This window comes from Lissotriton helveticus, chromosome 8 (assembly GCF_964261635.1).
Source record: "Lissotriton helveticus chromosome 8, aLisHel1.1, whole genome shotgun sequence".
NCBI classification, from domain to species: domain Eukaryota; kingdom Metazoa; phylum Chordata; class Amphibia; order Caudata; family Salamandridae; genus Lissotriton; species Lissotriton helveticus.
In genome coordinates, this window is record NC_136069.1 from 385,693,536 (window position 1) to 385,720,596 (window position 27,061).

At 49.1% G+C, this 27,061-nt stretch overlaps 1 protein-coding gene across 2 annotated transcripts in view; it reads left to right on the forward strand.

The window, feature by feature from the left end:
* Positions 1-27,061, forward strand: part of EXOSC8 (exosome component 8) — a 238,937-nt gene that overhangs the window by 71,395 nt on the left and 140,481 nt on the right. For both annotated transcript variants that reach the window (XM_078657200.1, XM_078657199.1), the window contains exons 6-7: positions 489-594; positions 677-722. In XM_078657200.1, the coding sequence (XP_078513326.1) occupies positions 489-594; positions 677-722 (152 nt within the window). The remainder of the gene's footprint in view (positions 1-488; positions 595-676; positions 723-27,061) is intronic.

Here is a 27,061-nt window from a genome sequence, read left to right on the forward strand (position 1 = left end):
GGTAGTTTTTGGGTATCCTTGAGGTTATAAATCACCGATTAGGGGCTCAGCGTGTTTATTCATAGCACTAGTATTTTAACTGATTGAGACGAAAGCTGTTGCTTTTTAACTACCATGGAATTCTTGTTTTTCAACTCCTATATTACATAGTGTACGCAGTGTGTTACACAATTTGGTGCTGGGTTTATTATGGCTGCTTATTCAAGCCGCACTTGCTGTAATCAGACTCCTATATTGTAATGAGAGTTCCTCTTGTAAAAATTTTTTATAAAGATCTCAATGACTCTCTTCATGGTCATCACAGTTGCTATGATTTAGTCTAATCAAAGTGCACGTTTTTTCTAATTTGTATCTTAGCTTTTAATGTATAATGAAAGTATGGTTTGCAATGATTTTAAGTAATCGTGCAAAAGCATAATAACCTTGAAACTCTCAATGGTCTGTACAGACTGCAAGGTCAAGATTAACAACAAATTATGTATTTTCAGTTCCTAATGTGGATCTGCCACCTTTATGTTCATCAAGATTCCGCTCTGGGCCCCCAGGAGAAGAGGCTCAAGTGGCTAGTCAGTTCATAGCAGATGTGATTGAAAAGTAAGTTCCTTTATAATATACTTAATAAACATAACCATACAATGGTACTTTCTTATGACTGATTCTAATCACTTTTTCTTAGTTCACAGATGATCGTAAAAGAAGATTTGTGTATTTCAAATGGCAAGGTATGTACTGAATAAGCTTGGAAAATTCACTTTTCTTCTTCTTTTTAAAGAGGACTTCCAAACAAAAGGCCAACTGATATTGTTATTTAGTCCCTCCTGTATCTCCAAAAGTTGCCAATAGCAGTAATTTTAAATTTATTAGTTTATCTGCTTGGGCTTTGAGACCCCAATATACCATCATTAACTGGATGTCCCATTTAAATCGAACAGAATATGAGATTTATAATTGCGTTACAAATTATCCAGGTGACACGTAAACCAGTAAAAGGCTTATTAGGCTAAGGTTCCTGATTCACAGCATGGTATAATTTCTTTCTTTTTTCTTTTTCTTTTTTCTTTCTTTCTTTCTCTCTTTCTCTCTTTCTCTCTTTCTCTCTTTCTCTCTTTCTCTCTTTCTCTCTTTCTCTCTTCTTTCTCTTTCCCTCCTCTTTCTCTTTCTCTTTCTCTCTTCTTTCTTCTTTCTCTTTCTCTTTCTCTCTTCTTTCTTCTTTCTCTTTCTCTTTCTCTCTTCTTTCTTCTTTCTCTTTCTCTCTTCTTTCTTTCTCTCTTCTTTCTTTCTCTCTTCTTTCTTTCTTTCCTTTTCATTAAGTGCTGTTCCTGCACAAGGAAAGGCAGCTTCACATCCTGTGCATCTTGTTTGCCTAAGTCACACACATAGAGGAATGCCACCTCTGCCAGAAAATGTCAGTGGGCCCTCTGTGATAGGTAGGGTGCCGCAATGTGGGGGAATGTGTACTCGGAAGGTCTTAGAATTTCATGTTGCCTGAAGGAGGCCCCCCTTCACATCGGAGCATATTGACAAGCATTTGTTCAAAGAATCAAAGCAATTGTCTTTTCCGTCAGTTTTGTGTCAATATTCAGGGGATACTGTCTATGCATTCCATTTGTGGATTTCAGAAGGATCGCCCACTAACCATTTGTCATCAAAAAATCCTTTATTGAAGAGTACTCTTTCAACGTCCTAGAATGTAATCTGGAGGCAATAGTCATTGAGATATTTGTAATTCACCAGGCTTCGAATACTACATGCTCAAGGATGTATTGTCCTTCAAGAGTTTTACTTCCTTGAAAGCGACCCATACCTTTGCCACTACCTAACTGTGTTCCTTTGAAGAAAATATCATCCTTGAACATTACAGACTTCTAGGTTACAAGGTTGAGACTTAGAAGTCTGTCGAAAAAGTCAAATGCCTTTGAACTAAACATTGTCAGGATCATCTATTTGTGTCAGAGGGTAATTTTCTCAGCCAGATTTCTGAAGAAACTGTTTCAACCATTTTAGTGTTCTCTTATGAGGGCGCACACTTAAAGACGCATGGGACTCAACATCCTCCCAGGAAGCATAACATTCCTACTAGAACTACAACTCTGGCATCCCTTTGGTAAACCGGTTGCTAGCAATAGTTCAGACAAAAACCCTATGTCTGTGTGGCGGGCGGGATGAAAATGCAGGGACACTAGATTGGGTTAAACTGGGTTTTATTAGTCTTAGGATTTTTTTCTTTCGAATAGTCCGTCTATAGTATGGCAGGGGTGGCTCGGAATCTTTCTCTGGTGAAACACGACCTCTGGGGGAGCTCCTTCCGCGTCTTGTCCACTCCAGGGTGACTTCGTCGTAGGGGGGGCTCACAGCGGTCTGGCGTGAATGGGGAAAAAAATGAAAGACTTGATTCAGTCTGGTGCCCAAAACGTGTAATGCGTGAGGGAAGGATAGTGAGGAGACACACGGTGCAGGTTCCTAAGATCTAGGAGACGGTGGTGCTCAAGACAGGGTGTTGGGGAGTTTTCGGAGCAAGGCAATTACGGTTTTGCAAACCCCTTCCTGCCCGCCCAACCTGCGATACGCGATCGTACCTGTGTCTGTGTAAGCCACTCTTCTCCAGAAGCGTAACTGGGCGAATCGCCGTGTCGTTGGCCTCCTGGCTCCAGGAGGTTGCGGGTTGGTCCTCTAGTCGAGCTTCCGTCGGTCGCCTCCTTCTCGTTCTGCTTCACTGCTCTCTCTCGGCTCGCTGTCTCTTCTCCTCCAGTGGTGTAACACCCAGGACTCCCTCTGCTTCCGGGATTTTTGCTTCCTGCGCGTCATCTGAGTGGGCGGGGCTTGGTGAAAACTGGACCCAGTTAAAGAAACACGGGCCAGTGTTGTCTTCCACTGAATATGGTTGTGGCTCAGCAACCTGCCAGGCTTCCGGCTGCTGGATAGAGAGAGGGGAGAGGGGTCATTCATACACTCCCTGGCAACAGGTAAGTTCGTACAGTCATCGGTCCGACCCTCCTCGTCAGTCTGCAATCTAGATTGGTTGGTGGCGATCTTTGAAGCTCATCAGGACCAAGCCCTTTTCAGACCTCTGTTACAGTTGATCCCTGGTCTTCTGAATCTGGCAATAGATTTGCTTCTAAAACCTGCTACCAAAATATGAGCAACATGAAATCGGTTTATAAAACTCTATACGTTTAGACCTCATACATAAAATCTGCTCTTCCTAATGACTGATCTAAAGCTAAATTCATTTATTATCTCAGCACTATGGAAAAAACACTTTTGTGGCACACAAACCTCTGCAATAATGTCTGTGAGTGATTTAGCTCTTCTCAACCCATATGCCAAAACACTATTGGCATGTATGCAACGATTTGGCTGCTAATGACCCATCAAGAGACAAATCTTTCAGAAATCTTGAATATAACGTTGCTTTCATCAAAGCAACAGATTAGGACGTTTCCAACCTAACAGCTCCTGCATACTGCTGTGGAAAACCCATGTTTCATTCCTCCTGGTTGAAGCTTTCTAGCTGAGGATTTGATGTTCAACAGCATGTTATGAATGCACTTTTTTTAGAGCAACCAAATCGGACTCAAACGTTTAACAAAATGCATTATTTTGAAAGAAGTTGGCTTTGAAAAGGAAGAGATCAGAAACCTCTTTGCAGAGGAACAGATAAATGATATTACACTAAAGGCTTCAGTCCTCTTTCTGGCAACAACACCAGAATCCGCAGCGCAGGCATCATAACTGCAGAGGAGGCATTCCAACACATGAAGTGGCCACCGACCTGAGGAGCTTTGGCAAGGAACCCCCCCCTATCAATATTACACAGTGCCTCCTCACTTCCACCTTCATTGTAGCTGCTCCGGTGGTGGGATGACATTATTTCACTTAACACATCAGCAGTAGATTACAAAGGACCGGTACGTTTTGAGTATTGTCCAAGAGAAGTCCACACAATTTCAACTCCACCATCTGGTGCCAGATGCTTTTTTAGAGAAAACAGACGGTGAAACCAGTTTCAGTAAATCAGACCTGCCTCTCTTAGATTTGTGAACAAGTGGGTCAAAAAAAATGTTCACTGTGCCGGATCTCCATCACATCTTTCCTGATCTTTTTATCAAGGAGATTGGATGGCACAGTACATATACAGGATGTTTATTTTTGTAAATAAATGTTTCCAGTTCCATGATATCTTTCAGCCTAAATTCTGACTCCCGTTTATTTTATAAATCCATGCTGGTATTGACAGCAAGTCTCATGAGAAAAAACATTTGCATAGGAAAGTAGTTGGAAGAATCACTAAAAAATGCAAACTTCTGTTAGAAAGTGGTGAAAAATGTTCTTACAACAGCATCAATACTGTAAGATCAAAACATTGAGCTCGAACACGACAGGTTTGCAATGGAGCCAGCATAGAAACTGTCATGCTCAATGGTGTCTTGCATATTCTTTCTTCTCTAAAGTCATCTGAAGAATGAGCCCACTTGAAGAACATCAAGAAGAGAAGTGTGAAGCCTTCTCTCTGGAGATTGGGATGGCAAGCAGAGTATTTCACAGGTGTCCCTCCTGGCTCTTCTATGGTGGTATATCAACAACGAAGTGGGGGACTAGGGTTGCTTACAAGTCCTGCATACAAGCCCCAAGAACATATCAAATTATGTCAATAAGTTATACAGTTCCTAAGGATACAGAGAGTGATTTAATAGAAAGGTCGGTATATATATCTAATGGGCAGGACAGATGTCTTCTCCCTCTGGACCTGGGGCACTCACACACCCAAAACGGTGTCATGCTTCATCATAGGGCTTGCTCCTTGCCGGGCTGGCCCTGCCATGCCCGACTGGCACCCTTCAAGGGGCTCTTTAGCGAAGGTCTTTTATTCCAAGTCGTAATGTGAAGGACAAGTGTAGGTCCGTGGGGTGTAGATGTTTGTGTGTGTAGAGTGTTTAAAGTGCTTAAGAATAAAATAGACTAGTTAGTCCTCTAAAGCAGTTGTAATCGGTGAGTCTACTTGTCTAATTAAATACAGCGTTAACGGACCACCAACATAATATTCAGTGAGTGCTAGTACAAAGTGGTCAACATGTTTCTTGCTTGGTATGTCACATAAGTGATCAAATAGCATTCGTCAGGACCCGAAATGAAGTTTGCATCTACACAGTGGTTGGAATCCTAGTTAGTGTAGGGGATGAACTAAGTACTAGAAAAACCTAAATGTGGAGTACCTTGTGGAGATACCGACCCATCTGGGGTGGGTAAACAATTCCATCAAGTTCTGGCAGAAGGAACGCTAAATTTTAATGTTGGTTTTGATGCAGCTATGTAGCCGGTCAACCGACCCTTTACCAGCTTTGAAGCTAGTAGAACGCCGGTAGGTTGACTGACTTGGTAAGGTATGTAACATTTTCACTTAAATGCGTCTTCCTATGGGAGAAACGGCATGTATTGCATACAAGTATTTGTATTCAGTTTCTGGGGGTCTCATTCGCAACTTAGGGTTGTAGGGGCCCATGGTCCAAAGTACCACAAGGAATTGCTCATTGCCTGCCCTAGGTCACACAGGTGCAGAGGTGCTGGTCGGATTGGTAGCTGTGCGCCAGGCTGGTAGAAACAATGGGAGACACCTAGAAACAGGCTGCAGAGGGGGACATGAGGAGGAGTCTGGGAGCTCCCAACGGGGCACTAAGGTCACAAGGGTTCTGGCGACAAGCGGGTACAGCCGGTTCATCAGTACCCAGGCTGGAGCGCTCTGGTGCTTCGCCTGGGCTCTGTGCATCCTGAGACTTGGGGTCGTCCGTCTGGGCGGTTGAGGATGCAAACATCGGGACCACTACGCCACTCTGGAAGTTGGTCTCTGCAGTGCTGACTTCCTTCGATGGCGGCTTTGCTACGAAGTTGTTGGAGTCCTGACTGGACTCTTGCAGTCTTTGCTTGCTGCAAGGGTGTTCTATACCTGGGCATAGGTGTTGTGCGGGTCCGGTTTGTCCTGGTGACCTCTTACTTGCTGGGAAAATTGATCTGACCAACAGGAGCACAAGGTCCTCTTCTTGGGGGGGACCGCTGCGTCTTGGTGGCCAGGGAGCAGCAACTCGGTAGACCGGACTTTGTATTTCGGTGCGTGCGGATTGCAGGGAGGTAGCTCCTCTATTCCGAGGGAGATTGCTTATCAAATTACGAAGGACTAGCAGTCTCCTGAGGTTCTTGGAAGCTGGTCAGCTGCAGGACGAGTCGCGATTGTCAAGGCTTACTGTGGCAGACAGGGTTTGGTGCCAAAAGTCCACAGCAGTCTTCTGTTCTTGCTTTTTCCTGCAGCTCCCGGTGTCCTTCCCTTCTTGATCCCTCAAATCTGAGTTCCTGGCATCAGGGGTGCCACCTAACTAATCAATTTAGGGGCGTTATAGGGAGTTCCAGTTAGTACCCAATGGGCTACTTACCTTTAGGAAGTCTACATCCTCAATATGACCACTTCCTTTAGGAAGTGGGCATAACCCTGATCCATAGAGCCTAGTTCTGCCAAAACTAAGATGGTGGATTCTAAAAGTTGTGTCCACATCAGGTAGCCCAACTTGGGTGTTGAACTAGCCTGAGAGGGAACACACCTCCTGACTACCTAATTTTCCTTTCAGTCCTTGTGCCAAATGGGCCCAGGGCAGGGGGTGGCATTTCCACTGTCTGGGGAAGCTTTGGATCGCATATCAAAGGTAGAAGAAGCATTTGAAGCCTCCTGTCTTGATATGCTGATCACTTAGCCATCCTGCTTGGAGGAGGTGTTAACACCTCCAGCCTAAGTAGGCCTCCAAGGGCATGGGATTTCACCTGCAGGAGGCCTGAAACTTGTCCGTTGTGTCATGCTGGTCTACACCTGTTACCCAGGGCACTAGTAGTTGGTAGGTGTTATGGGGCACCTCTAAGGTGCCCTCTGGATGCATGTATTAATACATCACTGGAATCTGTGTGGGCTCATTAATAAGAGATGTTCTGATGGATACATCGCCTGTGGATCACCTTTTGATTCCTCACCTTTTGAATTACCCCTGCGCCAGCAATCCACTGAAACTTGTTCATAGCTCTCCCATGTCAACGAGGACGTCACAATAGCACGGCTCCGCTTGCGACTCCGTATGATATCACCGGAGCCATAAGAAGACCTCGTAGGCGTGCTGACGTCCGTTCCCTTTTTTCCACGCTGTCGACGCGTCACGCTTTTTCTGGCACTCTCCATTTCCTTTGGATATTACTTTGTTACAGTTGCCTGTTTGTGTCGCAGTGCAATGCTGCTAATAAGAAGTCAGGAGTCTAGCCCTGTAGTGAGTGTGGGGGGTCATATGTCCATCACGGACCCCCACAAAGCTTGCCTTTGATGTCTGTTGTCGGAACACGACATAGAAGGATGTTCATCTTGTCGTAGGATGAATCCAAAGGCACTTAAGGAGCGAGAGGTGAAGCTTTTCATGGCCCAGGCGAGAAAGGAGAAGAGAGGCCTTAAAAGATCCAGGTCGAAGTCGACACTGTGAGGTAGTCGAAGAAGCACAAAAAGAAGAGTTGACATATATCGCGATGTCGGTCCTCGAAGGGCAAGTCTTCGAGGTCAGCTTCTCCTGTTCAGCAGCGTCATGGTAAAGACGTCCTCGCACCATCTCCCTCTCCTTCTCAGCAAGCGACTCCGGCCCATTCTCTGGCACCAAGAGATTCACCGACGCCCTTGGAGGCTTCTCCAGCACCTCCAGCTCCAGTGTCCCCAGCGCCACAGCCCGACACTCGGCCTCAGTTGGATCGAGACCAGGCAGTTCCGGATCCTTATCCACCCTGTACGGGTGCGGATCCAACGCATTTTTTAAGTAAGATGTTTGGCATGTTTGCTGAAGCGGTTAACCCATCCGGATTGCCGGCCAGCTCCGTGGGTTCGCTTGCTTTCAATTTGGGCGTCCCACAGCAATATGCCCAGGCACCTTTCATGCCCTTTATGCCAATGGCGCCTTCATGGCATCTCCCGGTGCCGAGATTATCGATGCTGGTTCCTCAATCTCCAGCACCGTTTGTTTTTTGGCTGATGCCTTTCCGGCTTTGAGCGGCGCCGCTGACTGCCACGGAGGGACCTCTTACACCGCCGGCGCCATTGTCACCGGAGCCGCATCTGGCACCGCCGACTCTAAAGATGCGTGCCAGAAGGGAGGCCCGGAGGCTGCTGGAAGAAGAGGAGTACCAGGGACAGCAGGATCAAGCAAAAGAAGGGGAAATTCTTGACTGTTGATTACTTTGAAGGCCTCCAGGAGGCCAGTGGCTTGGACACTTCCCCTGAGTGGGAGCTTTCATCTCAAGACATTTCCTTCTCAAGACATTTCCTTCTCAGGATGTGGCTCCTTCTCATACTGTGATCAGAAAGGCAGCGGACCTGTTGGATCTGCAGTTGCCTACAGCTGAGGTCAGATCTAATATCTTGACTGAAACTGAAGTCTTGCACTCTCCTTCTTCAGTGATTGAGCCTTTGTTACCATTCAATGAGGCTTTAACCAAGCCAATTCTGGAAGCTTGGGAGAAGCCTATGTCTGCTCCGGGAAATCTGTCACATCAGATCTTTGGGTCTTGAATCTTGTAGAAAATGGGTACGCCCTTCCTTTCCAGGAGTTTCCCCCTCTTTACCCTCCTCGCCAGGGCTGGTGTTCGGAGGACCATCGGTTGCTACAGCAACAGGAAGTTCTGACCTTGCTTCAGAAAGGTGCGATAGAGGTGGTTCTGGAGCAGGAAAGGGGTCAGGGATGCTACTCCCCAGTATTTCTTTAGCCCCAAAAAGGACGGTCGGTTGAGGCCAATCCTAAACCTTAGTGTCTTAAATTTTTACCTCAAGCAGGAGAAGTTCAAAGTGTTGACATTGGCTCAGGTTCTTCTGGCGCTGCAGCAGGATGAATGGATGGTGTAGATTGACTTGCAGGATGCGTATTTCCATATTGCCATCCTGAAGTCTCACCAGAAGTCTCTCCGTTTTACGGTGGAATCCCAGCACTACCAATTTGCGGTTCTCCTGTTCGGGCTTACTTCCCCACCGCAGGTCTTCACAAAGGTAAGGGCGGTGGTTGATGCTCATCTCCGAAGGTTTGGGATCCCGGTATTCCTCTATCTGGACGACTGGCTGCTCAAGGCGAAGTCCCTGAAGTTGGTGCTGCATCATCTGCAGATAATGGCTCAGGTGTTTGACTTGGGTTTTTCGATAAATGTACCCAAATCTCACCTAGTGCCTTCTCAGCGAACCTGTTCATAGGGGCAGTACTGGTACTGGATACTACTGTAAATTGTGCCTTCCCTCCTTCACAGAGTATTTTAGACATCCAAGCTATGATTCCCTTGTTCAAGAATGAACCATGCACGCTGGCATATGAGGGCCCTCAGTGGTGCCACCACAGGCAGTGGTTTCAACACAACGGAGATCTCAGGGAGGTGGTCAGAATCTCCATGGACACTGCAGCGGATCTGTTCTGGTGGAGTGTTTAAGGCAACCTGTCTCAAGGGAAGCCGTTTCAACCTCCTTCCCCGGTGCCCACAGTTATAATGGATGTCTCTACTCTAGGGTGGGGTGCTCATCTGGGGGATCTAGAGATCAAGGGTCTTTGCTCTCCAGAGAGGAGATTGCTTTACATCAATCTTCTGGAATTGCGGGCAATACGTTTGGCCCTCAAGGCCTTTCTTCCCTCCCTTCGCGGTCAATCAGCTCTGGTCTTCACGGAAAACCCTACCGCAATGTGGTACATCAACAAACTGGGAAGAGTAGGGTTGTATCGTCTCTGCAGACAGGCTCTGCGGCTCTGGTCCTGGGCTCAGATCCATCAGATTTGTGAGATCCCAAATCATCTGGCCGGAGTACTGAATATTCGTGCAGACAGTCTGTCTGCAATTCTCAGCCGATCAAGAGTGGCGACTTCATCCAGAGGTAGCCCATCACACCTTCAGAATGTGGGGGTTTCCTCGGTTGGACCTGTTTGCCACTCATGAGAACATGCACTGAGCGTTGTTCTGCAGTCTCCAGTATCCGATGTGGGGGGCATTGGGGGATGCGTTTCAGTTGGATTGGGGTTTTCAACTCCTCCACCCTTACCTTTGATTCCTCGAGTTCTGAGGAAGATTTATCAAGACCGTGCCCAAGTCGTGTTGATCGCCCCAGATTAGCCAAGAAGGGTGTGGTACACAGACCTCCTTCACTTCTCATCGCACTCTCAGCTCAGTTTCCCTCTTAGGGCAGACCTCCTCTCGCAATCGCAGGGGCAGTTCTACACCCCCACCTCCAGAGCCTGCACCTTTATGCCTGGAGATTGAATGGGGCAATCTGAGTTCTTTCTCTCTCCCACTGGATGTGGTGGATGTTATTTTATTGGCCAGAAGACACTCCACCAAATCTGTTTACTCCTGTAGATGGCCCAGATTTGTAAAATGGTGTGTAGAGAGGTCAATTGATCCTTTGAAGGCCTATTTATCTGATGTTCTTAGCTTTTCACTTTTTGTAGCGCAGCAAGGTTGTACTGTGGCTACTGTTAAAGGTTGTCCGCTTTGTCAGCCTTCCTTTGTTTGTCAGACCAGCCTTCGCTGTTCAAGTCCCCAATAGTTATGAGGTTCATTAAGGGCCTTGTTAATACATTCCCTCTGACTCCCTTCATTATGCCTCCGTGGGACTTGAATTTGGTAATCTTTCCTGATGGGTTCTTCTTTCAAGATCTTCTACGTCTTGGCCAAGAAGGAGCAGCCTGAAGGTTTTAGCGCTCATTCAACTAGAGCAAAGTGTTCTACTTCAGCTTTGGCGAGAGGTGTCCCTGCTGCAGACATCTGTAAAGCGGCAACATGGGCCTCCCTCCACACTTTCGTGAAGCATTATTGCTTGGATTCAGAGGTGAAGAGGGACTCCATTTTGCATGCTCTGTGGGTGCATGACTTTTTGGTATGAGTACGTGGACACCCTCCGCCGGGAAAGTGACTGCTTGGGGATTCAGTTCAAAAGGTGAGGGGTCCACAGGCAGACGTATCCATCAGAAGAACAAGTTACTTACCTTTGGTGACGCTTTTTCTGGTTGGTACAGTATCCGCCTGTGGATTCGTCACTGACCCAACCTCCTCCCCGTTGTCTACCTATGTATACCGAAAATGATTTGGTGTTTGACGTTTTTCTATTTCTATGTCATTTGCCTTACTGAGATGCTTATTCTTAGGAAATGTCTTACTTTTAGCTTATCCTGTATTTTCCTACTTATTTCATTTATATACTGGGTATATTTGTGTGTGTATATATATTGTATTCTGTGTATAATTGCAATATGTCAGTCCACCCGTTCGCCTCGAGGGCAAAGCAAAAATGGGTGGAACTGACGTTAGCACGCGACTAGGTCTACTTATGGCTCTGGTGACATTGTACGGACTTGAGAGCGGAGCTGTGCTATTGTGACGTCATCGTCAATGTGGGAGAGCTGTGAAAAAGTTTCAGTTGAATGTTGGCGCAGGGGTCATTCAAAAGGTGAGGAAACAAAAGGTGAGTAATCCACAGGCAGATACTGTATCCACCAAAAAAAGCGTTACCGAAGGTAAGTAACTTGTTGTTAGAACCTGAGATGCCAGGTCACCTAGGGTAGCCTGGCCTAGGGTTAAGACATGCAATTCTAGAGGCACAAGTGTGAAGGTTGCAAACCACCCAATAGTAAAACCACGCAATAGCACACAAAAATTACACTACACCAATTTGTTGTAAAAATACGTACTGGTTTATAAAAATAATGTCTTTGTACTTTTACTTTCAGAGTTCACTATTAAATTATATTTCAGTTTGTTTGGAATTTAGCAAGAATACTTTTAAGTTCTAAATCATATTAACAACCAGCATTTATAAAATAGACAGATCACTTAACCAAAACTGGCAGGTAATTCTTACATTTCTTTTAGCTCAGTTAGGCATTTACTGTACTCTGCTTACTTTATATCATCTCTCATCACAGCATTACTTTATAGTTTGGCAAGATCAGCACTCAAATCAGAACAACATTTTCCCTTACAGGGATAACATTACAGTTCTTCTTCTAATCCTGTTCAAAAAGAAAATGTTTAAGAACCACTTAAATCAGCTTTACATAGAACCCTGTCAAGGATTCCTTATAGACGCTGTACTCCCAGAGTCAGAGTCTCAATTTATCCAGTTAATCCTGTGGAAGACAATCCCCCACGTAACCACCTCCTTACTTGTGACTGTCGTTGTTGGGATAGACCTGCATCAGAGGTAAAGGCTTATCAGGCGCGAGGGGCTGGGGAAACGAGGCTGACGAGGCTCTCACGCCTCACAACACTTCCCGGCTCGAGCCTGCTCCTCCGCGCTGCTCCCGCTCAGGAAACCACAAAGGCAGACGCCTCAATGCCCCCAGACCTCTACCGGGCCTTGCAACTCTCCCTCCCTGCCCGGGCCGGCTCCTCAGCGCGGCGCTCGAACAGGAGGGACCAAGCCGATCACTCGGCCAGCCAAAGAACCCTCCGGCGCCTCTCCTCAGCGCTGGTCTCCGCAGACACTTCTCCAGCGGGCATGCGCAGAAGCGTTCTTGCCGAAGTCGCGTCCCACAGATCCCGCTCCAGGGAGAGACGCTACACTCTCGGGCCTGCTCACCTCTTTGCCCCTCCTTCCGGGGATATCTACCTCAGACGGGGCATGCGCGATGGCGCCCTCACTTTCTTCAAGTCTGGGTCACTACCGGCAACGCGACTCAAGCGCGATAGGCGCCCCCGGGGTCCCGCTCACGAAGGGAAGCCTCGACCGGCTTCTCAGGCTCAGTGGATCCCGGGAGGGTGCTGGCACAGAGCGCAATCGGTGTTTCAGAGGTCCCGCTCCCAGTTCACCTCACACCTTCCACCCAACAGGCAGAAGGGCTTGCCACACGCCACAGGACCAGTCCAGGGTAAGGAAATATTACAGTTGTTCAGTGAAGATATTTCCTTTCTTCACTAAAACGAAGAGGAGGGGGGGGGGCTTCTTCAGGATAAAGCCAAAATGTACTTTCTTAGCACTAACCCCCTATTCCTCCTTACTGGACAGACTAGGGGCTCAGGGGAACTCTTAATTCAGCTCCCAGGGCAGGGCTCTTCTTAGCTTCCAAAACTACCAGAATTAACCCCTTCACCTATCTGCCCAGGATCAGCAGGATGGGCTAACTTGGCTAGGACAACAGGAAATGGGGGGAAAAGAAACCTAGACAGAGGGCTACTCTTGTAGAGGAAACCACCCTACAGGATCCTACCCCTGCCAGACCTCAACCTTCACTCTAGCTGCTCCTCACTGACAGACAAAATGGCTGTCCAGCATTCCGCCTTATATAGGATGCCCCCTCAGTGGTCCAGAATGGACCAGAAGGTTCTGGAACGCCCTATACTAGTCTATGGACAAGTTCTAGGCTTGGCAGTTAGGGCAGTTGGTAGCCACCATTTTGTGGTTCCAACTTTCCCTGTCAGAACAGGCCTCTGGGCCTGAGGTAAAAGACTATGAGGGGAAAAAGAACACCTATCCCCTTGACCAACACCTATAAAAAGTAGTAGACCCAAAAATTATTAAGGGGATGAGGGGCAAAAAGGGGACAAAATAAATAATAATGAGGAGGGACTACGCAAAAAATACAGACCGGTCTAACACGCGTCCCCCCCAGCTGAAAGTGGGGAGAACTACCCAACCCCTTAGGAGTCCTCATCACTAAGGCGGAAATACCTGGAGAGACCGTCTGCATTGGCGTGGTCCACTCCAGGCCGATGTTCCACCCGGAAGTCCATTCCCTGTAGGGAGATGGACCACCTCAACAACTTGGGATTTTCCCCCTTCATTTGCATCAGCCAACGAAGGGGGCGGTGGTCAGTCTGAACCAGGAAGTGCGAGCCAAAGAGGTATGGCCGCAGCTTCTTCAGAGCCCACACCACCGCAAAAGCTTCCCTCTCAATTGCACTCCACTTCTGTTCCCGGGGAAGCAGTCTCCTGGATAAGAAGACTACAGGCTGATCCAGGCCCTCTTCATTTAGTTGCGATAACACTGCCCCAATGCCATGTTCTGATGCATCTGTTTGGACAATGAACTCCTTGGAGAAATCGGGAGCCTTCAGGACCGGTGCTACACACATGGCCTGCTTCAACTTTTCAAAGGCTTGCTGACAAGCCTTTGTCCAAACTACCCGTCGAGGTTGTTTCCTGGAGGTGAGCTCTGTGAGGGGCGCTACAATAGTGCCATACCCCTTCACAAAGCGACGGTAGTAACCTGTGAGGCCCAGGAAAGCTCGGACCTCAGTCTGTGTCTTGGGGGGTTCCCAGGCCATGATTGCCTCAATCTTCGCCTGTAGGGGCTGCACTGACCCCCTACCCACCAAGTGTCCAAGGTACACAACCGACCCCTGCCCAATCTGGCATTTGCTGGCCTTGATTGTCAATCCAGCCTTTTTCAGGGCCTGGAGAACTGCTTGCAGATGTTGCAAATGGTCCTCCCAACTGCTACTGAAGACAGCAATGTCATCCAGGTAGGCAGCAGAGAAACTCTCCATTCCAGAGAGGACCTGGTTCACCAGCCGCTGAAATGTGGCAGGGGCGTTCTTGAGCCCAAAGGGCATCACACAGAACTGGAAGTGTCCCTCAGGCGTGGAGAAGGCTGACCTTTCCTTTGCTCCATCTGTCAAGGAGATCTGCCAGTACCCTGAAGTGAGGTCAAAGGTACTTAGGTATTGGGCAGCTCCTAGCCGGTAAATTAACTCATCCGCCCTAGGGATTGGATGAGCATCAGTCTTCGTAACTGAGTTCAGTCCTCGGTAATCCACACAGAACCTCAGTTCTGGTGTGGTGCCTGGTGGGGCGGCTTTTGGGACTAGCACCACCGGACTGGACCAAGGGCTGTTGGAAGGTTCTATCACTCCTAGCTCCAGCATCTTGACAACCTCACCATGGATGCTAGCCTTCACCTTGTCCGACAGCCTATAGGTGTTGGACTTCACTGGGGGGCTGTCTCCGGTGTCCACATCATGGGTACACAGGTGGGTTCTTCCCGGGACAAGGGAGAACAGCGAAGAGTACTGCCCCAATACCTGGCGGCAATCCTCTCGTTGCTCAGGAGTTAGGGATGGGGAGAGAATCACTCCCTCCACCGACCCATCCTTCTCTTGGCATGAAAAGAGATCTGGGAGAGGCTCGCTTTCTGCTTCCTCAGCACCATCAGTCACCAACATCAGGATGACCTCTGGCCTCTCATGGTGGGGTTTGAGGCGATTGGCATGCAGCACCCGTAGGGGCTGTCGCGGGGTCTTAAGATCCACCAAGTAAGTGGACTTACCCTTCTTCTCCAACACATCAAATGGGCCTGTCCAACGATCTTGAAGAGCACTTAGCTCTCCAGGTTCCATCACCCATACTTTCTGGCCAGGCTCCAACTCCACCGGGTGAGCATTTTGGTCGTACCATTCCTTCATGACTGCCTGACTGGCCTCCAAGTTGTCAGAAGCCTGCTTCCACAACTTGGCCATCTGGCTTCTGAAGGCCAACATGTAGCTCACCACATCCTGAGGAGGTTTTCTGGGAGACTTCTCCCATCCATCCTTCACCAGGCTGAGAGGCCCACGCACAGGGTGCCTATACAACAATTCAAAAGGGCTGAAGCCCACTCCCTTCTGCGGCACCTCTCTGTAAGAGAACAGCAAGCAAGGCAGGAGGACGTCCCACTTCCTCCGTAAGCTCTCCGGCAGACTTCTTATCATGCCCTTCAGGGTCTTATTAAACCTCTCAACCAGTCCATTGGACTGGGGGTGATAAGGAGTGGTGAACCGGTAGGTCACTCCACACTCCTTCCACATCGTCCGCATGTAAGCTGACAGGAAGTTGGTCCCCCTGTCGGACACAACCTCCTTGGGAAATCCTACACGGGTAAAGATTCCCATCAGGGCCCTAGCCACCACAGGTGCAGTAACAGTCCTCAGAGGGATGGCCTCTGGGTACCGTGTGGCATGATCCACCAGAACCAGGATAAACCTGTGACCAGCTGTTGTTGGTGGATCCAATGGCCCTACAATGTCGATGCCCACCCTTTCAAAGGGGGTGCTAACGACTGGAAGTGGTTCCAGGGGAGCTTTTAGCTTCACCCCTGTTTTCCCACTGGCCTGGCAGGATACACATGTCCGACAGTATGTGTTGGACGCCACTTTCATCTGAGGCCAGTAAAAGTGGAGGACAAGCCGTGCAAAGGTCTTGTCCTGGCCTAAGTGTCCTGCCACTGGTATCGCATGAGCCAATTCCAGCAGAAAGGCTCGGTATTGCTGCGGGACCACCAAGGCCCTTGATGAGCCAGGTAGAGGTACCTTGGGTTCACTGTAGAGGAGGCCATCCTCCCAGTAAATATGGTGGTGTCCCGTAGCATCACCTGCTGCCTGGGCTTCAGCCTGACGCCTCAGTCCCTCAAGGGTAGGGCACTCCCTCTGCCCCTTACAAATTCCTCTCTGGTAGGTCCTCCCTCCACATGCCACTCAGCAGGGATGGGTAAATCCTCCAGAGAGTCTACTTCCCCCTCCATGGACTCCTGGCCTACCACCGCAGGTGGCCGATCTGTCACATGGGGCGTGGAAGCCGAAGCAGGCTGTCCCTGTCTCCGAGTCTGTCCCTTTTTGGCAGCGGGTTGGGCCATTGTTCCAGGCTCCAACCCAGGCGAACTCCCTCTCCGGGCAGTCGCAGACCGTGTGCTTACACAGGCCCAGTCAGGTGTACCCAGCATCGCAGAATGCGTCCGGTATTCCACCTCTCTCCAAGTGTTGTGCTCCATGTCATTCCCCAACAGACAATCAACTGGCACAGCAGGGCTTACGGCAACTCGAAGTGAACTTGCAACCCCTTCCCACTCAAAGGGAACCTCAGCCACTGGATAGTGGCCCATTCTGCCGTCAGCCATCGCGGCGGGGTGGAGTACATTAGGAACAACCTGCTCTGGAGACGCCAGTTGATTTCTCACCATAGTCATACTGGCTCCTGTATCTCTCAGAGCCTCCCCTCTTTGGCCATTGATGGTAACCCATTGCCCATACTTTGTAGTATTTGGGGGCACCTGGATCTTTGGAACCATCTCCCACTCTCCCAGGGACACTAAGGTGACACCCGCCCACTCACCCCCCTTATCTAAGGGCAACTCCTCCCCGAGCGCTACACTAGCTACTCCCGGTGACTTTCCTCCGGTGGGAGGGGGTGGTCTCTTTGGGCATCTGGCATCCCCCTTATAATGTCCAACACCACCACATTCAAAACAGTGGAGAACCCTTGGCTGCTGGCTTTGGCCAGGATTAGGGTTTCTGGGCGGGTTTGCCCTAGGGGTGAAACCTGCTCCCTTACCTTGGAAATTATTTTGGGGACCTTTGGAGAACTCCTTCTTTTTATCTCCCCCCTCCTTCTTCTGGGGGGCGCCCTGTCCGGCTTTTTGAGAATCCCCTCCAGTCCCCTTTGAGGACACCCGGGTACTTGCCCAAGTGTCCGCCTCCTCTGCAAGCTTCCGGGGATCGGTCAGCTTGCTGTCCACCAGGTGTTGGCGCAACTCGGGAAAACATTTCTCGAGGAGGTGTTCTTTCAAAAATAGATTGTACAGCCCCTCATAATCTTTCACCTCGCTGCCCTTGACCCAGCCCTCCAAAGCTTTCTTGGCGTAGTCTAAAAAGTCTACCCAATTCTGGGTACTCAGTTTGTGACTTCCCCTGAATTTCTGTCTGTACCTTTCAGGGGTAAGTCCAAACTTCTTCACCAGTGCCACCTTCATTGTAGGGTAGTGGGTTTGCTCATCCTGCTCCAGAGCCAACAAGGTGTCTCTGCCAGCAGGTGGCATGTATTTATACAGCCCACCTCCCCAGTGAGTTTCTAAGATCCCGTGAGCCCTTAAAGAAACTTCGTAGGCGGCCAGCCATTTGGCAATGTCATCGCCTGGGGTGTAACTAGCGATGATATCTTTGGGTAAATAGGGTCTGGATTCCCTGGTGTTCACTTTATTTTCGCTGCCACCATTATCTGGATTGGGAGACCTTCTTAGTAAGGCTTGTAGGTCCATTTCTTTGATGGTTCGCTCATGGGCTAACCTCCTGTTCTCCCTTTCCCTATCCATCCTAGCTAATTCCAACCTTGTTCTCCTCTCCTCCCTCCTATCTTCTAGCTCGGCGTCAGTTAAACCCCTCTCTGAGACGCTGCTGCCCGCCCTCGAAGGTGTCCTGGGACCTGTCAGCAGATTCCCCCTTCCAGCTTGGTTCAACAATGCAGCCTCAAGGACAGTGTCCCCGTCACTCTCTTCAGTTTCTGGTTCCTCCCTTAAATGAGCTTCCACCCATGCCCTTATGCTTGTCAGCAACTCTCCTTTCTTGGCACCTTTATTAAAGAATACACCCTGTTGTTGACACCATTCTCTGAGTTGGGCCACAGTATTGGCTTCTAGCTCTTTAAAATTCAATTCCATTTTTCACTATGGAATAAAATCAACACACAGGAGAAAACCAAGAAGTGACCTGAGGTTAACCTCCACCCACCACCAGAAATAAATTTAGAAAAAACAAAATTCAAATTAGGAGGGCCGCAAGGAGAAAACTCCTGGTGTAGGTTAGTGTATTGCGTTGAATTACTAATGAGTAGCTGCAACCAAGTCAGAATCCCACCGCTAGGCACCAAATGTTAGAACCTGAGATGCCAGGTCACCTAGGGTAGCCTGGCCTAGGGGTAAGACATGCAATTCTAGAGGCACAAGTGTGAAGGTTGCAAACCACCCAATAGTAAAACCACGCAATAGCACACAAAATGACACTACACCAATTTGTTGTAAAAATACGTACTGGTTTATAAAAATAATGTCTTTGTACTTTTACTTTCAAAGTTCACTATTAAATTATATTTCAGTTTGTTTGGAATTTAGCAAGAATACTTTTAAGTTCTAAATCATGTTAACAACCAGCATTTATAAAATAGACAGATCACTTAACCAAAACTGGCAGGTAATTCTTACATTTCTTTTAGCTCAGTTAGGCATTTACTGTACTCTGCTTACTTTATATCATCTCTCATCACAGCATTACTTTATAGTTTGGCAAGATCAGCACTCAAATCAGATCAGAACAACATTTTCCCTTACAGGGATAACATTACAGTTCTTCTTCTAATCCTGTTCAAAAAGAAAATGTTTAAGAACCACTTAAATCAGCTTTACATAGAACCCTGTCAATGATTCCTTATAGACGCTGTACTCCCAGAGTCAGAGTCTCAATTTATCCAGTTAATCCTGTGGAAGACAATCCCCCACGTAACCACCTCCTTACTTGTGACTGTCGTTGTTGGGATAGACCTGCATCAGAGGTAAAGGCTTATCAGGCGCGAGGGGCTGGGGAAACGAGGCTGACGAGGCTCTCACGCCTCACAAGACTTCCCGGCTCGAGCCTGCTCCTCCGCGCTGCTCCCGCTCAGGAAACCACAAAGGCAGACGCCTCAATGCCCCCAGACCTCTACCGGGCCTTGCAACTCTCCCTCCCTGCCCGGGCCGGCTCCTCAGCGCGGCGCTCGAACAGGAGGGACCAAGCCGATCACTCGGCCAGCCAAAGAACCCTCCGGCGCCTCTCCTCAGCGCTGGTCTCCGCAGACACTTCTCCAGCGGGCATGCGCAGAAGCGTTCTTGCCGAAGTCGCGTCCCACAGATCCCGCTCCAGGGAGAGACGCTACACTCTCGGGCCTGCTCACCTCTTTGCCCCTCCTTCCGGGGATATCTACCTCAGACTGGGCATGCGCGATGGCGCCCTCACTTTCTTCAAGTCTGGGTCACTACCGGCAACGCGACTCAAGCGCGATAGGCGCCCCCGGGGTCCCGCTCACGAAGGGACGCCTCGACAGGCTTCTCAGGCTCAGTGGATCCCGGGAGGGTGCTGGCACAGAGCGCAATCGGTGTTTCAGAGGTCCCGCTCCCAGTTCACCTCACACCTTCCACCCAACAGGCAGAAGGGCTTGCTACACGCCACAGGACCAGTCCAGGGTAAGGAAATATTACAGTTGTTCAGTGAAGATATTTCCTTTCTTCACTAAAACGAAGAGGAGGGGGGGGGGGGCTTCTTCAGGATAAAGCCAAAATGTACTTTCTTAGCACTAACCCCCTATTCCTCCTTACTGGACAGACTAGGGGCTCAGGGGAACTCCTAATTCAGCTCCCAGGGCAGGGCTCTTCTTAGCTTCCAAAACTACCAGAATTAACCCCTTCACCTATCTGCCCAGGATCAGCAGGATGGGCTAACTTGGCTAGGACAACAGGAAATGGGGGAAAAAAAAACCTAGACAGAGGGCTACTCTTGTAGAGGAAACCACCCTTCAGGATCCTACCCCTGCCAGACCTCAACCTTCACTCTAGCTGCTCCTCACTGACAGACAAAATGGCTGTCCAGCATTCCGCCTTATATAGGCTGCCCCCTCAGTGGTCCAGAATGGACCAGAAGGTTCTGGAACGCCCTATACTAGTCTATGGACAAGTTCTAGGCTTGGCAGTTGATAGCCACCATTTTGTGGTTCCAACTTTCCCTGTCAGAACAGGCCTCTGGGCCTGAGGTAAAAGACTATGAGGGGAAAAAGAACACCTATCCCCTTGACCAACACCTATAAAAAGTAGTAGACACAAAAATTATTAAGGGGATGAGGGGCAAAAAGGGGCCAAAATAAATAATAATGAGGAGGGACTACGCAAAAAATCCAGACAGGTCTAACACTTGTTCTTTGATACCAAACATCTCTGGTTTCAGTGAAACCATTATGTAGCTGCGGAGCTCGTAATCACGAATGTCCAGCATACAAGCTCAAAATGGCTTCCTTGTTCACTTGTAATATATAAAAATGGACTTTAGAATCACGGGGACATATCTGCTCATGCATATATATCCATGTAGTATAGAGCACCCTGCCTTAGAGCTGCAAGGCCTGCAGTAGGGACGACCTATCTATACTTCATGTAGTGTCTGCAAGCATGGAACACTGGAGGTGTTCCCTGTCATGTCATCACTTTTCCCTGCACCATGTCACGCGCCTGCAATGGCAGTGTGCATGAGTCGACTGAGGGGGGTCCCTTAGGGTGGAACAATACATACTGCTGCCAGTGGGGACCCTTTTTAACCACCTTGCCCTCGGTACCAGGGCCACGATGTACTAGGGTGTTACAGGGCGTGCCAATTGGGAAAAAATTTGTACAGTTTAGGGAAAGAAATCTGGCACTGGGGATCTGGATAGCAGGAACCTAGTGCATTTTCTGTCAAAATTGCATCAGATACAAGGCAAAAAGTGGGGGTGACCATGTCCAAAAGGGGCACTTTCCTACAGTGTTCCTGGAAAGAGCTCTGCTCTTAGCTATTTAAAACATATTCTTTCTGGATTTTGACATCTACCTTATCTGCTAGGTGCTACAGGCAGCTTCAGCTCCTGTCAACTGTGAGATGTTTCTGAAGGATTTCTGGATTTTCTCTGGCTACAACAAGGTACTTCCAACTATCATAATGGCAAATTAAGAAAAGTCTGTCTTCAAAACTTGTTCTGCCTGTGGTCGAAGGAGCATCTACCCAGGTTCACCTTCTTGATGCTTTTATTGCCTCCATCCTTAATTCCATGCTTAAGCCTTTTAAATTCTACATATGGAAAATCTTTCTATCAAGGATCCCAAAGTTCAAGTAAAGGAGGCTTGCCTTATAATTCCTCTAAAGAAAAAGTATTTCCCTTACCAGAGGGAATGTCCTCTTCATGGGATTGTTCTGTGCAAAGTAATTCTTGAAGCACTTCCTCAAAGGTGGTGCAAAAAAATGAAGCACTCTGAAGTACCACAACTAGACATTATCAGAAAAGAGTCACTTTTCGCCTCGGTGGAGGAGAAAACCAAGTCATCCTTGTTAAAAAGCATCAAAAAGGCTATGGACAGAATATGGTGAAAAAAGTCTGAGGTATGGTCCGTCATCCCATCCAAACCCATCATCAGTGGGAAGCCTACAGTTGGTGAAGACTTTACTGTCACTGACAGCACCATCCTCATTGGTGCTGTCAATTACATCCTTGTTGCCAATTGTGAGACATTGTTAGCCCCCACTTTTTGCCTGGTTTTGGTGTGGTTTTGATTATACTTGTTGGACCCGGGCCTTTTTGGCTGGTTCACCCCTGAACTTTTTGCTTTTAATGGTGACCTGGTGATGGTGATTTTTGGTCTTTGCGCACTTTGACACTGTGGCGCAGTGTAAAGTGCGTGCGCACTCTGAGTGCATGTGGTGAGATAGGCCGCCCTCCCATAGGAGTGCATGGGGAATGTATGTGTCCCTGGTAGTTCCAGATGCGTGGGGTGTGCAGGTTCGAGTCTGGTATGTGCGGACTCGTGTGATTGAATGCTGCGCAATGATGTATGCGGCGTGAATGTGTCTAGTATGGAAGTGCCACTTCTAGACATGGGTGTGCGTGTGCGTGTGCAGTGAGTGTGCTGGCACGTGATTGGCTGGAGCTGGCTGGGGTGCCAGGCTCCATGAGTCATGATGGGTCTGCCCGGGGGGGAGTGTTGAGATTAGCATTTGTGATGTGAGGGAGTGGTGCACCTGGGACCTGAATAGGGCTGGGCTTTCCCCACACAATGCTGGCTCCGCCCCCTGTGGTGCGACTGATGACCCTAGCCTGCCTGGTGAATGGAAAGGGTGGCTGGAGAAAAGAAAGTACTCCAAAACCAGCTGCGACTGGTTTCTCCCCCACCCTGCACCCTGAGACAAAGGATTTTAATGTATAAAAAGGGTCTGTGTCCCCTTACAATCTGTTCTCTCCCAGGATCCTTTTGCTGAGGGGGGCTGCTGCTGCTGGGCGCCAGGAGGACCGCCACTGGGGATTGCCTCCCTGCCTAGGAGGACCCTGTGAGCTGGCTCTGGGCCCAGCCTTGCCCCCCTGCCTTCCTCAAGAGATTTGCTGGAGCTCTACCTTGCTTATAGCGCCTGGGAGCGCTGTATTTTACTTATAGTGCTTGAGAGCGCTTGATCTTGCCCTTCAGCGCTTGGGAGCTCTGTGATCCTCTGCCTAGCGCGGGGAGCGCTTTATTTCTATTTTGGACCTTGATTTTGGTCTATAGTGCTAGGGAGCGCGTTCACCCCTTTCGCCGGTGCCCTCCCGGCATTTCGAAAGTCCTGTGTCCCCGAGATCACCGCCGCAGCCCGGGACAGCCGAAAATCGCCGCCCGACCCGCGACCAGGAAGTCAGGCAGGCCGGGGGCGGGACTGCGGGACACCCCCGTGACGTCATTCCCGGGCCGCGCTGGGATTGGCTGCCGGCCCGGGACCTGACTTGGAAGCCGAGAGAAGCGAAACCGGAAGCCAGCGCCGGCTCGAGCAGGGCTCCCCTGAGGGAAGGGAGAGCCCGGCGTGGCGCCTGGAGACCGGTATCCGAGTCAAGACCTAGGCCGGAGCCTACCCCACGCTGGGCCGCGCCAGAAAGAAGACCGGCAGCCCGAGATCCGGTGAGTGGGGCCTTTGTAGTTTAGGAGCCCCGAGGCTCCCAGGGCATTTCCTACCTCCGAGTCCCCCAGGGAGGGACTCCAACGTCCAGGGGCATCTGTGTCGAAGAGCCCAGAGAGGCTCAGGCGGCATTTGTTGATCCCGAGTCCCCAGAGGGGGGACCCCGATGAAAGGGTCATTGTGTAATTGTAGCCCCGAGAGGGCTCCCGGGGCATTTGGTTGTGTCTCCCGCGAGAGACTCCCACGAGAGACTCCCACGAAGGGGCATATTGCGACAAGCCCTGAGAGGCTCTTGGTGGCACAATTTTGTTTCGAGTCCCCCGAGAGGGACTCCCAATGACCTGGGGCATCCTTCGGAAGAGCCCACGAGAGGCTCCAGGGCCCCACAGTAGTTCCCAGCCCACAAGGCTCCTACCTTGCGGGGGCGTTTTGTTTAGAGCCCTCGAGGCTCTTGGGGACATTCATTGATTCTGAGTCCCCAGAGGGGGGACTCCATCGTTGGGGCCACATTGGTTCAGAGCCTGAGAGGCTCCTGGGGGCATTTTGGTTTCACAGAGCCTGCGAGGCTCCCACATATTGGCCCCATAATCTCCACAGCTGCCCAGCACTTAGTGGGCAGCTTCTCGTTTAGGCCCCCCTGACTTTGGGACCCAGGGCGTCCTGGACCTAGAGAGGCCAGTTGGCCTAGGGACTGCCACAGGTTGTGGCTAATGTGATTTATGCACAATTGTTCTTTCCTGCACCTCTGAATGTTTTTATGCGTCATGTGCCTTGTTCCTACACCTCTGAATATGTTGTTTATGCATCATGTGTTTTCCTTCCCTACACCTCTGAATGTTTATGCATCATGTGTAATGTTCCTATGCTTATACCCCTAAATGTATGGTGATACTTAGGTGGTTGTTTTTCTCCTAGTACAGGTGTTGATAGTGAGGTCCTGGTTCCCTGCGTGACATTTTCCTAAGGTGGTTAGGGTTGCGTAGGTGGTACTTACCGGTTACCAGTGGTTACTGGTTGTGTGCTTTATGTTCTATTTTGTCCTAAAGTGATTATTATTCTATGTACCAAGTGCATATTCCTGACAGTGGTCCATGTGGCCCTGTCTTGTACATATCCCCTGTAAATTCTGCCCGTGCCTGTTGGCACATTGTCAAGTATATGTTTATTATCTAATGTTGGTGGTATAATACAAAGACTATTTTTTTTATATATATTCTTGTGTGGAGTTTCCTTTGTGGTGGGCCTTGGGTGTTGTTGCTGGGTGCGCGCGCAAACGCTTTACACATCGCCTCTAAGATAAGCTTGACTGCTTGTGCCAAGCTACCAAAGGGGTGAGCAGAGGTTATCTTGGCGGGTAACTTCCTTGCCCTGACTAGAGGGGTGGTTTTTGCCTTGCTTTGGCGCAAGCCTCAGCCAGCCAGAAATTCCCATTTCTAACATTGTTGGTCAGAGGTGAGGATAGGACTTGCGTTTGCGCCGTGCGCAGCAGCGACTGGCTGCACCACAAAACTCTGCATTTCTTTTTAGATAATTACATGTTGGGAATTATTGCTTTTTGAAGTTCTAGTATTTCTTTTCCTAAGAGTGTCATTTTCAAAGAGTGTCCAGTACATTTGTTCCCTGCCCTGCTCCCAGAGTTTGGTACCTGTGTCACGTGTGGTCAGGTTGAGAAATCAGGGGTGGTAAAAACTGCCTTACCGGTCCGAGGGGGGGGGGTGTGGATGAATGGTGTGTTGCCCTGGACTAATGAGTGTGAGTTCTCTGGGATAGGGAGCTTGCTGAATACTTTGAACTGTGTATTCGTGCTTCAGCTCAGACTGTTAGGTCCCCTGTGTTGCACGTGTCTGTGAGCATCCTGCCAAGATGGAATATTCTTTTAAAATCTGTGGTCTGTTTAGGTACAGTATGCATGAGCTGGTACAGTTTTGTGAGGAGAGAGACATCACAGTGAATGAGTCAGACACCCAGTCCAAGCTTAGGGATAACCTGATCCAATGCAGAAGGATGACTGGGAACGTGAGCACAGTGAGAGAGCGAGAGGGCCCGGGCCTCACACCATGTGGGTGGTGGGTCTGTGGGGAGCCCTGAACAGTCTGAAGAGGAGGAAGAAGATGACAGTGAATGGGCACCAGCAGATAGTGCGGACCCCATAGATCGGGTGTCCCTTGCTGGGTCCAGTGTCAGATGCAGCACCCCATTCCTTTCCCTGTCCCCAGATGAGTGGTTGGATAGGAGGGAAGAGAGGGAGCACCAGCTGGCTTTGGAGAAGCTCAGGTTAGAGCATGCCAAGGAGATAGCGCAGCTGGGTGTGCAGGAGGGTAGGTTATCCCCAGACCGCAGTTATAGTTTTCTGGATTCCCCAGGGAGGGTTGGATCCAGCAGTGGCATCAATAGAGAGTTCGGTGCAGGAAGTGCCATTCCCCGTTTCCATAGAGTAGTACCTTTTTCCCGAGAGAGGACCCGTACCGGTTGAAGTTCAGGGGCAGTAGGAGACTGCCTCACCAGGATTGGGAGGATTATGCGGATGATTGTCATGATGCACTGATTGATTGGCTAGAGGTTCACAGGGAACCTGATTTTGATGGACTGCTCAACCTGGTTATCAGAGAGCAGCTGCTCAATTGTTTTGTACCAGAGTTGCGCCAACACCTGTCGAGGGGTGACTACGTTAGTCCTTGGGACATTGCGAGGGAAGCAGACCGCTGGAAAGGTGCCAGAGGTTCTGACACGTCATGGGTGAGTGAACCCGAAAGTAGTGGTTCAGGTATCTTCCAGCCCAGTGGGGGGAAGAGGCTCAGAGTAACCCAGCTAGGTCCCAGTGTAGCGAGAGGGGTGTAGGGGCTCACTTCTTGTCTCAGTGGAGTAGGAGTGAGTGGGGGACTGAGTGTTCCCAGGTGCCCGAAACCCAGTCTCAGAACCTAGATGGTTTCTTGAGGGAACACCAGGTTGGGGACCCAGGCTGTCCTGTTCGTCAACTTGAGGGGGATCTCCTAGTGTCCTTTTAAATAGTGTTCCAGTGGTTCTAGTGTCCGGCAGTGCCACTCCAGTTGGGATCAAACAACCATGGGCCTTGACTCAACTCAGTAAGGCAGAGTCTATAAACTTAAACAACAAGAACAGAAGCCAGTACTGAGACTTAATAAACTAAACCTCGTTTTCCACACAGACCATAAAGTAGATTTATAGCCGTAGTTGGATTAAATCCATCAAAGTTTGTTTTTATTTTCAAACTTTCTTCAAGAACATACTACAAAATGTTTCATAAATATGTGCAACAAAACAAATTGAACAAAATATACAAAGGACATAAAATGTCATACACTGAAATCCACTTAGACACCCCCATTCATACTAGCTGTCTGTGTCAAAACCTCACTCAACCATCACTGTCATTCACAATCATACAAAAGTACACCCATACAACCTAAATCCAGACGTACAACAAGGGGAATCCCACGTCAAAGGATAGAATCTTTTCAATTGAACAACAAGCATTTGCAATGCAATAGGTCTCGCGTTAGGAAAGTTTGAGCTATTGGTATTGTAAATGACTCATATTTTATTTATGTGTTGGTTTTGAAAATAGCGAAATTAATAGCTT